This window comes from Triplophysa dalaica, chromosome 3 (genome assembly GCF_015846415.1).
Source record: "Triplophysa dalaica isolate WHDGS20190420 chromosome 3, ASM1584641v1, whole genome shotgun sequence".
Classification (NCBI taxonomy): domain Eukaryota; kingdom Metazoa; phylum Chordata; class Actinopteri; order Cypriniformes; family Nemacheilidae; genus Triplophysa; species Triplophysa dalaica.
The window spans coordinates 47,894-63,816 of NC_079544.1; the positions used below are offsets into that span (position 1 = coordinate 47,894).

Sequence of the window (15,923 nt, forward strand, 5' to 3'; positions counted from 1 at the left end):
GCAATAGATGAGTTAATGCGGTTATTAAAGGTACGGTGCAGTACATGAGTTAATGCAGTTATTGAAGTTATAGTGCAGTAGATTAGTAGATGCAGTTAATAGAGTTAGAGTGCAGTAGATGAGTTCGTGCAGTTATGAAAGTAGTCCATAAGTGCAAATGAGCATTCAGTGTAATATTTCTGGTGTGCAAGTGAGCAGTATAGAGTGCAAATGATGCTATGTGTGTGTAAACAGTCCGATAGAGCAGATAACATGAAGTACTGGTGTGTACAGTTCAGTCATGCATGGCAGCCCTGTAGTGCAATGTAAACAATGTAATAGTAGCATAACAGTTAAAGTTATGAAGGGTAGTGAAATCAGTGGGGGGCAGAGTTCAATAATGAAACAGTTCTGGGAAAAAAGCTGTTTCCTAGTCTGCTGGTTCTTGTCCGGAGGCACCTGAAGCGCCTACTGGAAGGCAGAAGAGTAAACAGTCTATGAGCGGGGTGAGAGGAGTCCTTGATAATGCTGCGAGCTCGACGCAGACAGCGTTTCTTTTGGATGTCCTCAATGGAAGGGAGTGTAGTTCCTGTGATGCGCTGGGCTGTTTTCACCACCCACTGCAGTGCCTTGCGCTCAGCAACAGAACAGTTCCCGTACCAGACTGTGACACAGTTGGTCAGGATGCTCTCTATCGTGCAGCGATAGAAGTTCACCAGGATAGTTGAAGACAGTTGGTTCTTTTTCAGTGTCCTCAGAAAGAAGAGACGCTGGTGAGCCTTCTTGACAAGGCATGAGGTGTTGGTGGTCCAGGACAGGTCCTCAGAAATATGGGTCCCCATGAACTTGAAACTGGAGACACGTTCAACAGCCATCCCGTTAATGTGGATGGGGTCGTGTTTGCCTCCTTTCGCCTTCCTGAAGTCCACGATGATCTCCTTTGTCTTGGAGGTGTTAAGGAGCAGGTTGTTGTTTGAGCACCATGTGGCCAGGTGCCGGACCTCCTCCCTGTAAGCAGTCTCATCGTTGTTGCAGATGAGACCAATCACTGTTGTATCGTCTGCAAACTTGATGGAGTTAGGTCTATTCACAGGCCTGCAGTCGAGTGTGAAATGGAGGGAAGAGAAAGGGGCTCAGTACGCATCCCTGTGGTACACCAGTGTTGAGGGTGATGGAGCAGATGTGGCCGAACCTAACAAGCTGAGGCCTGTTCGTCAGGAAATCCATAATCCAGTTGCAGGTTGAGTTGTTAAAGCCTAGGTTTCCAAGTTTGATGATTAGCTTGGAAGGGATGACGGTATTGAATGCAGAGCTGAAGTCTGCAAACAGCATGCATGCATAAGTGTCCTTATTATCCAGATGTGTGAGCACCGAGTGCAGCGCCATGGACACTGCATCATCTGTGCTCCTATTGCTACGGTAGGCAAATTGGTATATCGCTCATGATTTACATATATGGGGAGTGGAGAAGAATGCTGATAGTTTTCACCCAACAGGGACAATAAAAATATATACTGTAAGTCTTGGATCTACATTTCCTGAATATACAAACGTGGAAAAAATGAATAGAACCCTTTTCAGAAATGTACTTTTTATATTTGTTTGGTAAAGTACAATGATCTGTTTTCTTTCATTTTGTGAACTAATGACAACATTTCTCTCAAATCCCCCTCCCAAAATGTTTGTTTTTCATTTCAATTCATTTTGAGAAAATATATTTTTTTGTCATTGTAACCAAGTTTGTCCAATGTTTTAAATTCTTGAATAGTGCAAAGAAAACAAGTTCCAACTTATGTTTACACATTACTATACTAATGTTTTTACAGGTCTTTTAGGATCTGTTTATAAATGAATAAGCCTGATTTATTTTGCGCTCTCTATCAGTGTTCTACATTAATGTTGGGTGATTTTGTGTCTCTCCAAAGGTTGTGTTTATTGAAATCCAACACACACTGGACTGCAGGACTGCACTGGACTCCACAAAAGATGCTGATTTAAGGCAAAACTGGAAGGATCTCTTTATTTCGTCTACAGCTGTATGTTGAAAAGAGGGCAGGTGATAAAACCTAATAGCTCGTTGCACATGATGTCGCGTCACATCACAAGGAAATTGCAAACATTTACCCTAACCTGACCTGTAGTGACTGGCTAACTATACATTCTTCTTCTTATTGTACGACCACAGCATACATCCAATCATGGAAAAATCACTCGGGCAAAAGAGTATTTAGTCAGCCACCAATTGTGCAAGTTTTCCCACTTAGAAAGATGAGAGAGGCCTTTCATTTTAATCATAGGTATACCTCAACTCAAATCCAGAAAATCACTTTCTATCATTTTTAATGAATTAATTGGTAAATTCCTCGGTAAAATAAGTATTTGGTCACCTACAAACAAGCAAGATTTCTGGCTCTCACAGACCTGTAGCTTCTTCATTAAGAGGCTCCTCTGTCCTCCACTCGTTACCTGTATTAATGGCATCTGTTTGAAATCTTTATCAGTATAAAAGACACCTGCCTACAACCTCAAACCGTCACACTCCAAACTCCACTATGGCCAAGACCAAAGAGCTGTCAAAGAACACCAGAAACAAAATTGTAGACCTGCACCAGGCTGGGAAGACTGAATCTGCAATAGGTAAGCAGCTTGGTGTGAAGAAATCAACTGTGGGAGCAATTATTAGAAATTGGAAGACATACAAGACCACTGATAATCTCCCTCGATCTGGGGCTCCAGGCAAGATCTCACCCCGTGGGGTCAAAATGTCACAAGAACTGTGACCAAAAATCCCAGAACCACACGGGGGGACCTAGTGAATGACCGGCAGAGAGCTGGGACCAGAGTAACAAAGGCTACCATCAGTAACACACTGCGCCGCCAGGGACTCAAATCCTGAAGTGCCAGACGTGTTACCATGCTTAAGCCAGTACATGTCCAGGCCCGTCTGAAGTTTGCTAGAGAGCATTTGGATGATCCAGAAGAGGATTGGGAGAATGTCATATGGTCAGATGAAACCAAAATATAGTTTTTTTGGTAAAAACTCAACTTGTCGTGTTTGGAGGAGAAAGAATGCTGAGTTGCATCCAAAGAACACCATACCTACTGTGAAGCATGGGGTTGGAAACATCATGCTTTGGTGCTGTTTTTCTGCAAAGGGACCAGGACGACTTATCCCTGTAAAGGACAGAATGAATGTGGCCATGTATCGAGAGGAGTGAAAACCTCCTTCCATCAGCAAGGGCATTGAAGATGAAACGTGGCTGGGTCTTTCAGCATGACAATGATCCCAAACACACCGCCCGGGCAACGAAGGAGTGGATTCGTAAGAAGCATTTCAAGGTCCTGGAGTGACCTAGCCAGTCTCCAGATCTCAACCCCATAGAAAATCTTTGGAGGGAGTTGAAAGTCTGTGTTGCCCAGCGACAGCCCCAAACATCAATGCTCTTGAGGAGATCTGCATGGGGGAATGGGCCAAAATACCAGCAAGAGTGTCTGAAAAACTTGTGAAAACTTACAGAAAACATTTGACCTCTGTCATTGCCAACAAAGGGTATATAACAAAGTATTGAGATTAATTTTTATTGACCAAATACTTAATTTTGACCCTAATTTAAAAATAAATGAATTAAAAATCCTGCAATGTGATTCTCTGGATTTTTTTTCTTATTTTGTCTCTCATAGTTGAGGTATACCTATCATGAAAATTACAGGCCTCTCTCATATTTTTAAGTGGGAGAACTTGCACAATTGGTGGCTGACTAAATACTTTTTTGCCCCACACCGTAAGCAGCATGAACTAGCACAAAAGTGGACATGGCACAAGCAAGACCGTTACCATGGCAAAGGGCCGAAGAGGAGGAGCTTAGAGAAGAAACCCTGAGCTCATTCTTCTGAACACATTTAGAGAAAAAGAAAAAAGGGATGGAAGAGGTGTGAACACAGAACAATCATCCAGTAGAAAGACACCAGCAGCATCTATCATATCAGCTGATTTCGGGCCGCACGATAAATCGTTCATAAACCGCACGCGATTCTCGAAGTCAGTACGGTAACATGCTGCTGCATCTGAAAGCCAGAGGGCGCTCTTGTGCATAAACTCCAAATGACCACCAGCAAAGAAGTACAACACCACATGAAGGGTGTGTCTCCATCAGCTCCCTTGTTCAGTAGTCAGTGTACTGATCAGGTTTTCCACCATTTTAAGGGTTCATTCACAAAATACTTACAGTGCACTGAAACGTTCGTACCCTAAAACTTCCCAAACAGAACGCAAAAAAAAGTGCGTTCCTTCCTGGAAATCATGTGACATTTTTTAAACCATTTCACCGACATTGCACGAGCCAACTTAATAAACTTCATGAAATGCGACAGAACTTTTGAGAAGACAAACATTTACTTTTGTTCAAATATAAACACACGTTGCTAGTACGGCCGGCAGCACTATCTACTTAACATTTTTATGTAAAATGTATGCACGGATATGTAGCCGCATGATGAAAGTGTTTTTCATAATGTACTTTAACCGGTGTTTAACACTGAAGTCAGAGAGATGTGGGTTTTGCCTGTTGTTGATAAATACCAGCTGTGAATTATCCCATCACATCAAAAGAAGTGAACAGTGTCCCAATGTGAAGTGAGCCAGGATGTTACCAGTGCCCGAACCCCTCTACCAAGGGTGGGCAAACGTTTTACCTCGGGGGCCACATCAAGTTATCGAATCCTTGTTAAGGGTCACATATAATTCACAGAAGTCGGACTTATAAGAAGTGAAAGTAGAAGCAGTCTCTCTAATAGCATTTCACAGCAATAGTGACCGATTGCAGAACAGTAGAACAATATGTCAAAGCCGTATCTCTTTATCAGCGCTCAGGACGCAAGTGTCTCGAGACGCGCTTTTGATAACAGAAATTGCCATGGGATGCTATAGTAAACCAGAACTATAGTAAAGCTCACAAAATTCGTCGCGCCTTAGCGCGAGGTGCTTCAAAATACACAAGACGCAAACGCAGCGTTTTAACGTGTCCATGTAGCTAGCGCAATAGCGCATGTCTCCCTCTCTTTTCATTTTTACTCACATTTGCCACCTTACAGATTTTGTTTCTATTACATCAAAATAGTCATTTTCACCAAAATCCAAACCCTAAACTCAATGTTATTGAATACATTTAAAAAATGCCTCCCAGGCCGGATGAAATTTCTAAGGGGGCCTGATGTGGCCCGCGGGCAGTAGTTTGCCCATCTCATCCCATACTTATTCACCACCTGAGGAGCTGACTGAGACGTCTTACTATTACTGTTTTTCAAGCCTTTTCAGCTATTTTTATGATAATAGAGTTTTATAATGATGATGTTTGATGTGTGTTGCTTTTTCAAATGCACAATATAAGTGAAAGTGAAAGTGAAAGTGACTAATTTGTCAGTTATGGTGACCCATATCCGAGATATACCTCTGCTTTTAACCCATCCAGAGAGTAGTGAACACACGCACAGCAAGTGGTGAACACACATACACCCAGAGCAGTGGGCAGCTATCACTGCAGCGCCCGGGGAGCAAGTAGGGGTTAGGTGCCTTGCTCAAGGACACCTCAATCGTTACCCGCCTGACCTAAGGATCGAACCGGCAACCTTCTGGTCACGAGTCCAACCCTCTAACCATTAGGCCACGACTGCCCCCAAGCGACTCAACTTCCAGTGATATCAGATGGAGATGCACTTCCTACTGACCTTCACGAACACGCTGTGCATAAACACAGTCGAAACCGTCGCGATATCATAACCACACTAGATGGGTCGATTTACATGACATAAAGTGATAACCGTGATTAGTCGTGCAGCCCTAGCTGATACACATTCATCTCACCTCTAGATTGGCTCTGGCTTTCTTCAAGACATCTCGAGTCCTGGACACTGGAACACAGATGAAAGACACGTCTGGAATTTATAACCACTCCCCAACCCAACAATGATCAAAGAACCATACCTGTGGCCCGACTCTCAATCATGACATCACTGTTTACTGAACATTGACTAGTAGAAAATATCTTGTGTACTCACGCTGGTTAACAATGAAAGCCTCCATGCTCTCTTTAGTGCGGTTGTTGTTTCTCAAGCGCTGGATGGTACCTTGCAGAACTTCCTCCTGCTCCGCGATCCTCACATGCAGTGACTGGATCTCATTGCGCATGGACTGTTGCTGTGAGACATTTTATAGCACATTTACACGTCATTTCATTTTTTGCCTTCGGTGAGTGTGACATTCTTTCTAAAACAAGTAGGACTTCCAAACCTTCTGGGTGAGATGGGTGGGCCCGTCGCTGCTCGGAAGCGCTGCACGCCAAAACATCTTGAGAAGAGACGCAGCCTCGTCCAGAATCTGGCGCAAAGTCTTGGTGTCGGAGAGCAACGTCCTTACTGCCTCATATTCCAGCATCTAAAAGAGACAGAACTAGAATAAAAAAACTCCACTGTTGGTCAAATGCTTTCATTTGTCAGCGATTGTTCAGTATCACCTTGCCGCTGTTGATCTCCAGCAGTGCGCTGTTGAGGCAGGACTGAAGCACAGCCTCCATCCGCCGAACCAACCCGCTTCCCTCCAGCACCTGCTGCTGCAGCGCGCTGTAGTCGTCCACATGGCCGATCACATGACGCCCGTTACGGTTGGCAAACGAGCCATCCGGAGCTTCTCCTTCCAGATCGCTGTGACACTCCAGTGAGTCTGACATAAAGATTGTGTGGTTACAGTTCTACCTCATCAGCTACTTGATTCCTCACCATACTGAAGCAGTTACCTGCGCTATTTCAACAGTTTTCTGTTTGTTTTTAATCCACAAAACATTTCCTTGAAAACTATCAAGATTTTCCCTATAAAGTTGAATTTAACATTTATGCATGTTGAAGACATGCCTTTATCCAAAGTGACTTACGCTGCATTATACTTAACATTCGTTTTCAAGTATGTTACCCCACTAAAAAACAATCAAACTTCATCAACGAGGAGGAATTTGAAGTGCAGCGGTTTACATGATTCCTTCAAAGTTGACGTAAACTTTAAAATTTTATCAAACTACGACCAACACTCACCCACTGTTTCAGTGAGTATTGTCTTATAGTGTTTACACGCAGGCACACACGCATACACACGCAAACGATGCACACACACACCAGTCGTGTTCACAGCGTTCTCCTCCAGCTCTGAGAACGGAGAGTGCAGAAGTCCAGATGGAAAAGGGCCGACGTCTCTGACCGGAGGAGAGGGAGACGGGTCTGTGAAAAACACACATCACATTAACACGTGTAAGTGTTCACATTACAGTCTAAGGACAGAAGAAAGAAAAGAACATGTTACCGTGCAGTAACTGTCTGCGGTAAAGCGCATCTCTCAGCGGGCTGACAGGAAATATGGGAGAGGGACGCAGCTCGACAAACTGATCCAACTGTTTCTGCAGCTGAAGACGGAGAGCACTGTTCTCCTGGACGCTGTGCTCCAGCTGGACCCTCAGAGCCCCAACCTCCAATAACACCTCCCGCAATTCCACTGACGGGTACTGCACCTCACATGCATATCCTAACAAACACCCACCAAGAGTTATGTGTTTACACTAATGCCACATGTTCAGTATATTTAACAATGGTTTTGTTCTGAAACTCTGTCACCATTTCAGTTGTTCTAAACCTGTACACATTTCATGGTTCTGTTAAACACAGAGAAAGATAATTGGAAGAATGTCTGCAATTTTCAGTTCTGGGACATCGTTTCCTCCCATAGAAGAGAAAATGGGTAAAATTGTCTTTTTTTTTACTTTTGAACACAAGTTGAGCTATTTTAAAGCATTTACGACCACAAACAGTTCTGGTCAGCTTTGACTACCATTGTAATTTGCCAATCATGTCACAGAAACAGAAAATAACAAACATTCAACGCGATTGCTGCGTTTATTCGTTCGTTCGTTTTAGTTAATTTCCCTCTTCAATACAATTTTTCAGTTAAGTGTTTTTGATATTTATTTATTTTGTTTGCCTTCCATTTTATAAAGTTATTTATGACTTTCCATAGAACTGCTTTTTTATTTTATTATTTCCTTTATTTGTAGTTGTTACTCATTTTCTACTTAATATTTTATTTTGTGTTAATATTTGAAAGAGTTGCCGTTTGCGGAATTTTTATATATTTATGTGTTTTATTTATGTTTTCCCTTTAAAAACGAACGAAATTTTCAGTTTATTTTATTCAAAAGGGTGTTTTATGTTTATGGTTATTTTGTTGGCAAGTTCATTTGGCCTGTAACTGATGTTATAGGTTGTATTTTTGTGAATAAATGATTTAAATGCAAAGGCGTCTCCTTACTGTTTTCCAACGTATGATAATTATAACGTTTCCAGTATTGCTGCGGCTCATTTATGCACGGGCGTAAATCCCGGGGGGGGACGGAGGGGACATGTCCCCCTCTATCCGAGGGTTGTCCCCCCCTCGATCAATTAAATTCGCTATTGTCATAAATCTATTTATGTTTATCTAATCTAATTGTGTATTTAGTAGAAAATACAAAAGCAAAAATGCGTTTTAAATTTAGAAACTGTTGAGTTCCCCCTCTTCACAATGGTTTGGCCCAATGCTGCTCTCCAAGTTAATCTCACCTGCGCATTGCGCAACACATTCAAGTTAGGAATGTTCATTAGTGGTTGTAGAACTCCAGTAAGAAGGATATTTTATTCACTTTAAATGAAGTGATTCTCTTTAATGTAATTGATGCTGATTCATTAATAAATAAGTTGTTGCAAAAATGCTGATTACAGATGTATTTTTCCATGAAATGCAATTCTGCTATCTTAGCGATTAAAACGGTACTTAGCTAGTTAACGTTAGCTTGTTACATAGGACTTCACACACTGTAACTAACACACCGAAGCCGTTTCTCGTGCATTGTTATATTTTAAGCGACCTGTCATGATGTGAACATTAACCACAACACTTAGCCACCGATCCTGTCATTCAGGTCCCGTGTCACACACAGCCGCGAACACACCGGTTACAGTTTTGTGATGTTGACACTATATCTAAAGTCCACAAAAGGTGCTCAGCTTTCATTCAGATGGAGAGGATCGTTTTCTCAGCATCTATTGTGTTCAGTATGTGCGCGGCGGACAAGCTAAACATTCAGTTTACTGAAACTCGGGCGATTCATCAGAGAGTACAACACAGAATTTAAGTTTGTTTGGATACACGAACATGAAGAAAGTTTGTTGGCGGAGATTGAGCACTACAGGGGAAAATAACAACCACTCAATAATGTCGATGTACGGTGACTTTGTCAAACAATGTTATAGTATAAATCAGGATAACATTTTAAAAGTGTTTAAAAAAGTGACTCAATGTCCACATGTAATATCATGGGTAGGGGAGAGCGGGGTAAGTTGTCACATGGGTAAGTTGTCACACTGTTCATAACTCCAACACTAGAGGCTCTATCTCAAAAATCAAATAGCCACTTTGTGTGACTTCTTCTTCTATAGTCAATTTCCTGTTCACATGTGGTCAAGGTCGCTCTAATCTGAGATTAGCACAATTTTCTTATTTTTCTGCTTAAAAAGTAAAAAATTGGTACTTTAAATTTTATGCAATACAACTTTGTTAGATATGATTGATAAAAATGATTATCTTGCACAAAATAGAGGAGACAATAAGGTGTCTTTTGATACTTTAGCTGACGTGCTATGTTGAACTAACCTTAAGATTTAGCCAACATTACCACACATATCAGTTTGGGGCAAGTTGTCTCAATGACTTTGGGGCAAGTTGTCACATCTGACAACTTGCCCCGGTACAAATATATATAGACACTATAGACATCTCCTGGTCAATGGGCCACCTAGCAGCAAAGGAGGGGCAAATTCCTCTGGATGGATGAAAGACAAGCACTTTGTTGACTTGCTGAAACATTTCAGTGAACATACAAAGTGCTCAAACTAGAAGCCCTATATACTCCTTTTGGACAACCACGAGTCTCATCTGTCCATTGATGGACTCAATTATGGAAAAGAAAATGGCATAATCATGCTGTCATTCCCAACCCACTGCTCAGATCGGCTCGAACCATAAAACAGGTCTGTCTACGGGCCACTAAAGAGGCACGTCAACAGTGCGTGTGATTCCTGGATGATGAACATCCCAGGGAGGACAATGTCAATTTATGACATTCCTGGGTTTGTGGCAAATGCCTATCCTCTGGCTGCAACCCCCTGAAGATTCAGGTTAGCTTTAGGGTGGCCGGGGTTCAACCTTACAACAGAGATGTATTTCTGGAAACCAGGTTTGCACCATCCTAGGTCACAGCTCGCCCCATTCAGAACCCTGCCAGGCCCCAGCACCAACACTGCCTTGCCAGGCCCAGCACCAACTCTGCTCTCTCTAGCATGCCCAGTTATGCTTCTGCTTCCATCAGCTCACCCTTACCCAGCAATGCTATTGCTGACAGCAGGCTAACAACTCCAGAGGACATCCGGCCATATCAGAATGGATCTATGTGCAAGCCACTGAACGTTTGAGTTTAAAGTTCAAAGTAATGCGTTTCGAGTGAAATGTGTACAGTTTGGCTTGAAATAATAGTTTTTTCGAATTCTCTAGGCACGATTGTTTATATTTCCAGTTCTGGTTTGAATATAGAAATGAAAATCAATATTCACAATTAAGTGGTTGTGTTCTTATTTTTAGATAATCTAGTGTGACAACTTACCCGCCGATGGGGCAAATTGTCACAAGTGCACATCCTCTATTCAACAGTCTACAACTCCGTAATGAGATAAGATATGAAAATGTAATCAATACAAATTATGTGCCCAAGAAGTCATTCTTTCATTTGGTATAACATTTAAACCGCTGTGATGTATGGTGCTCAGTAAATGTTACACAGTGTGAAAAGTGTGACAACATGCCCCGCTCTCCCCTAGTTCCTGTCTTCACAACAAAGACAAAAAATATATATAAATGGAAAAAGCTTTATTGTTCACAGTTCAGTTCAGTTATGACTGCAAGTCTGCATGATAAACCTATAAACCTAATGCATATTGTCGATTTGTGTGTCGTAGTTAGTACTATTTTGACTTTATTATTTGTGTCCCCTTCAAAAATTGCTCGTGAGAAATTTTATATGTATTGTCCCCCCTACTGATAAATGAGATTCACGCCCATGCATTTATGTGTCCGTTTAAGCGCTTTATTATTATGTTTTAGCATTTCTCTGTAATATGGAAGTGTATTTGGAAGTGTACATATTTTCTCAGCCGGTAAATTTTATTTACTATTTTATTCCTTGTAAATATACGCAAGTAATTATGTTAATATCATAAATGTGCGATATTCGACTAATTACTGAAATGAATGACTACTAGTCGACTAGGAAAAGCTATAGTCGGGTGCAGCCCGAAAAGATCCAAGCGTTGCGATGATTATCTGATCTTATAGGGAGTTTTGTACCTGAATGGAAGTAAAAGAAAGGCAAATGTCCTGAAGCAACCAGGCGAGCTGAATAGCACTAACTGAAAAAAAATGCATTGTATTAACAGTGCTTGCATCTTAAGGTTCTGCAATTCAATATGGTTCTACAATTAAGCTATGAATATTTCAAATAAAACATTTCACACACAGTTTCACCATTTTAAAATTCAATAACCAAAATTCACCTTTTAAATTTCATTAAAAAACAACAACTTTTCTTAAAATAGAATTTTATACTTGTATTCAATGTTTCTCATGTACAGCTGCTTTGTGACAATGAAAATTGTAAAAAGCGCTATATAAATAAAGTTAAGTTGAGTTGAGTTAAAATACAACCATTAATGTTCGACAAAAAAAATTCAGTCCATATTAGTTCGATTTAAAAATTGGCTTCCACAAATTCAGTGGTTCAAATTCGGCTTGAAATTCAAAGTTTAGAGCGCCGATTCCGCCAATGCATGATCTCTTCCTGCTGCCTGACCGCTTCACCAGCAGGTGGTGCAAATTGGTTCTGACGATGACCAAAGCAAGAAATGCTGAGGAGTGAGGAAAAGGGCTCAGAAAATCATTCTGGACCTCTCACATCCAAGCCATCATCTCATCACAATGCTGCCGTCTGGTCGGCACTACAGAGCACTGAGCACCAAAACAACCAGACACATAAACAGCTTCTCCCCTAATGCCATCTACCTCTTCAACAGTTCAATGTTTTTACCCACCGTGCAATTAATAACTCTGTGTCTAACTCTTATTTTTTACTTGTACATATTTACATACACACATAACTTCACCCTCTTTATCTTTATCTTATGTTTATTATATTGTATTTCTTAATTTTTTATACCCATAGGCCCTTACTTAAATCATCTGTGTACTGTATTCTATTGTGTTATGGTCCCTTGTCTATTGTTGTTGCTGTTTCTGTGTACTGGATGTTCCTGTCACCAAAACAAATTCCTTTAATGTGAAAACATACTTGGAAATAAAGCTCTTTCTGATTCTTATGCATCATCAAGAAAACATCCTAAAATTCTTATTGTGCCATTTTTTGCTTTCATATTCAGGGCTCTTCTACATTTCTGTATAACCAACGCTCTATTAAAAAGGTGTAGGCTATACTAATTTTAGTCATATGGTCTGAAGATTAAGCAACATTAAGTGTTTTAGCACGGTTCACCGGCAGTGATGCCGTGTTCCGTGGACCCTAAAGGGATACAGTAGGCTACAGGCACTTAGCAAACAATTTAGAGCTGTTAGATCCATAACGCAGTGAGGATTCTTGTTTGGCTGCTGGCTGCAAAAGACATTTCGGGTCTAGTCTGGTTCTTAAGAAAGTGCTGTCTATTTGGTCTATTTTATCTGATCTGCTCAAGGAGTTCACTTGGCTAAAAGATCAGTTTTTCTGTCTCGTATTAACAAAATAAAAAACAACGAATGTTTCCACAATTCCACAACATCCAGCATTTTCTGAGAGCCACATATTAAAAAAAGGTCATGTGAGGAAAATAAAAAGAAAGTCTGTAGAGATTGCTGCTCACGTCTTATAAACAGAAGCACATGTGGGAGAGTACGTGTTAAAATCAGAGCTGCTAGTTGAAATCTCATTAATTTGACCGCTTGAAACACAATAAATGTCCTGTAAATGCTGATGATGCATAATATTTAAGTGAACATGATGTGTTGAAGTAAAAAAAAAACTTAATTCCTTCAAGTCAGAGCAGGAGGGCAGTCAAAGTCTGAGCATAATAGGCCTAGATTGTCGTTGCGGACTACTGGCAGTGCAAGCGTCAGTTAAATTTCTCAAAATTTTGATGATGCATGAGAAGAGATCTATGAGAACAACTAAATTGACTTAATTGAGCAGATGAGTGGACTGTGTGGCAAACATAAGAGAGAAATCTGATTTCTTGCTTTGGTCTTCGTCATAAGTGATTTGCTGGCGGTCAGGCAGCAGGTAGAGATCATCCATTGATGGAATCGGCGTTCTATTGCTTCTCCTGGGATTCCAGGATGTGAAACTTTGAATTTCAAGCCAAATTTGAACCACTGAATTAAACGAAATAATATGAACTGAAAATTGTCTGTTGAATATTAAAGGTTGTATTTTAAAACAAATTGAATTTTCTTATGAAATTTAAAAGGTGAATTTTGATTATTGAACTTTTAAACGGTGAAACTGTGTGAAATGTTTTAGTTTGAAATATTCACAGCTTAATTGTAAACCCATATTGAAATGCCGACTCTAAACATGCAAGCACTGGTAATGCAACAGGTTTATTTTTGATTTGTGGTAATTCAACATGCTTTTTTATTTCAAAGACTAATGTCATTAAAATACTTCCATATACTTGCTTTTAAAACTTTATTATCACAACAAGTACACTCAATTAACTGTGTTAAGTGTAAATGGTTACGATTTATCGTGCAGCCCTAATTCTTCCTTCAATTCATCTTCTTTTGTGTTCAGCAGAACAAAGTCTTTTATGTAGGTTTGGTATTGTAAATGGTGACAGAATTTTCAATTTTGGATAAAGTATCCCTTTTATTTTCGGGACTAATATGTGTTTACTGTAAAGCTGCTTTGCACAAAAATCCAAGGTAGAATTTCAGAAGAAGTTGCAGTGTGTCACCTGTGGGGGCGCTCTTTCTTTCTCTCCACACGCGCTCGTGCAGCTGTAGTTCACACTGAAGGGAGTGAAGCAGTTGTCTGCTCTCAGTGAGCTGCTGTTGTAGTAAACTCACTTCATGCTGCAGTCTGTGAAAAAACACAAAGTCTTTCAACCATCTCAGTCTTCATTAAATCTGATTGGCTGAGCAGTTGACGGAGAAAATGGATTTAGGTAGTTTCATTTAAATTTACATTTACATTTAATCATTTAGCAGACGCTTTTATCCAAAGCGACTTACAGTGCACTTATTACAGGGACAATCCCCCTGGAGCAACATGGAGTAAAGTGTCTTGCTCAAGAACACACTGGTGGTCAACAGGTTCATTTTTAGTACTGTAAAAGGCAGGATAACCGATTTCCAAATTACACTTTAGACAACTGAGGAGGGCCGAGTACCAAAACAACCTTGTAGCCAATCAGCATTAAGGTGCACAGTGCACTGGACAGACATACGCCGAGCGCTGACGAAGGCGAGGGTGTTAGGGGTGGGTTTGTTTTGGTGATTTGAACATCAACAACGGCTTTGAGAAATCGGACACCCTGCCTTTGACTTGTCTCTGATGAGACATGCTTTGAGCGGGGAAAAAAGTTGCTCACAGCCACAAAACCTGATCCTTTGGTCACTTTTTTGTGATCTTTTGTTAACATCGGCTAAGAAGATATAGACAAACTAACAGGATCAAATTTGGCCTAAAAACCATCTTGTTGTTTATAGAGTTAGTGTTTGAAGACCTGTTGCTGTGCTCTTGACTGTTCTGTCTGTCCTGTCGCAGCTGGTGAATTTGTTGACTTTGACTACAGTTGTGTGTCTGCAGCCGTCTTAACTCCTCCTTCCATCTCTCTGCCTCTAACTCAGCCTGCTTCAAACGAACACGGCATGAAAGGACAGCCTCTCGAAGTTGCTCCGCCTCTTCACTGCTCTCTATCATTTCAAACATTATCAACAGGTCAGTACAGAAACCATACGTGTCATTGTTCATGTAAGTGTGTGTGTGCGTACCTGTGCTGGTTTGTAATCTGGACAACAGTGCTTGATTTTCCTCCTTCAGAGCTGTAATCTCATTGGTTAGTTCAATGACTGTGTCATGTGTCTGGATGTAGATGTTTGTAGGTGCCGCTGTAGAAACACGCAATCACTTGTGTTACACTGATCACGTTCCCCAAAGTTCACCACCGACCCTCTCAAAAAACTCTCTTTAGTCTTAGAAATAAGCATCAAGCGTCATCTGTGATCAGTGTTCGTTTAATGATCAGTTGACATTGTGCAGACTGTTGACAGATACACACAGTGTAGATTGTGAAGACATTTGGTGACTACACCTGTACACACACACAAGTTTACTTTCGAAATAGGGACATTCCATATACAGTACATCATCTGTTTTTATACACAGTTAGTTATGGGCACTAAAACCTTAACAGAAAACAGTTAGTATTTTAACAATAAACACTTGGTTAGGGTTAGATGGAGACACACACACCTGCAGGAAAGGAGAACAGGAGAGTATGCTACACATGCAACGCACATACCCATATAGCGCGGGGTCTAAGAAACAAGTTTATGTGGAAACAGTGTGGGGGAAGTGTGTTGTTTTGCAGATAGTAAAATAAGAAGGGCGTAGTCTACGAAAATATCAGATGAAGCATCACTCCATTGGACACAAAGAAAGCAGCAAATGTGGAGACGATCAGGGGTTGGCCACGGTCCGAAGCAAGCTGGAAGATACACCCACACATACACATATAAAAATGTTGTAAACCAATGAGGCGGGGCAGAATCTCTG

At 40.9% G+C, this 15,923-nt stretch overlaps 1 protein-coding gene across 5 annotated transcripts in view; it reads right to left on the minus strand.

Annotated features, from left to right (window-relative positions):
* Positions 1-15,923, minus strand: part of wu:fj49a02 (myomegalin) — an 89,151-nt gene that overhangs the window by 2,956 nt on the left and 70,272 nt on the right. For all 5 annotated transcript variants that reach the window (XM_056743138.1, XM_056743136.1, XM_056743137.1 and 2 more), the window contains 9 exons: positions 15,140-15,256; positions 14,872-15,061; positions 14,101-14,225; positions 7,325-7,543; positions 7,141-7,242; positions 6,489-6,694; positions 6,266-6,409; positions 6,034-6,172; positions 5,840-5,886 (listed from right to left, as the gene is read on the minus strand). In XM_056743138.1, the coding sequence (XP_056599116.1) occupies positions 5,840-5,886; positions 6,034-6,172; positions 6,266-6,409; positions 6,489-6,694; positions 7,141-7,242; positions 7,325-7,543; positions 14,101-14,225; positions 14,872-15,061; positions 15,140-15,256 (1,289 nt within the window). The remainder of the gene's footprint in view (positions 1-5,839; positions 5,887-6,033; positions 6,173-6,265; positions 6,410-6,488; positions 6,695-7,140; positions 7,243-7,324; positions 7,544-14,100; positions 14,226-14,871; positions 15,062-15,139; positions 15,257-15,923) is intronic.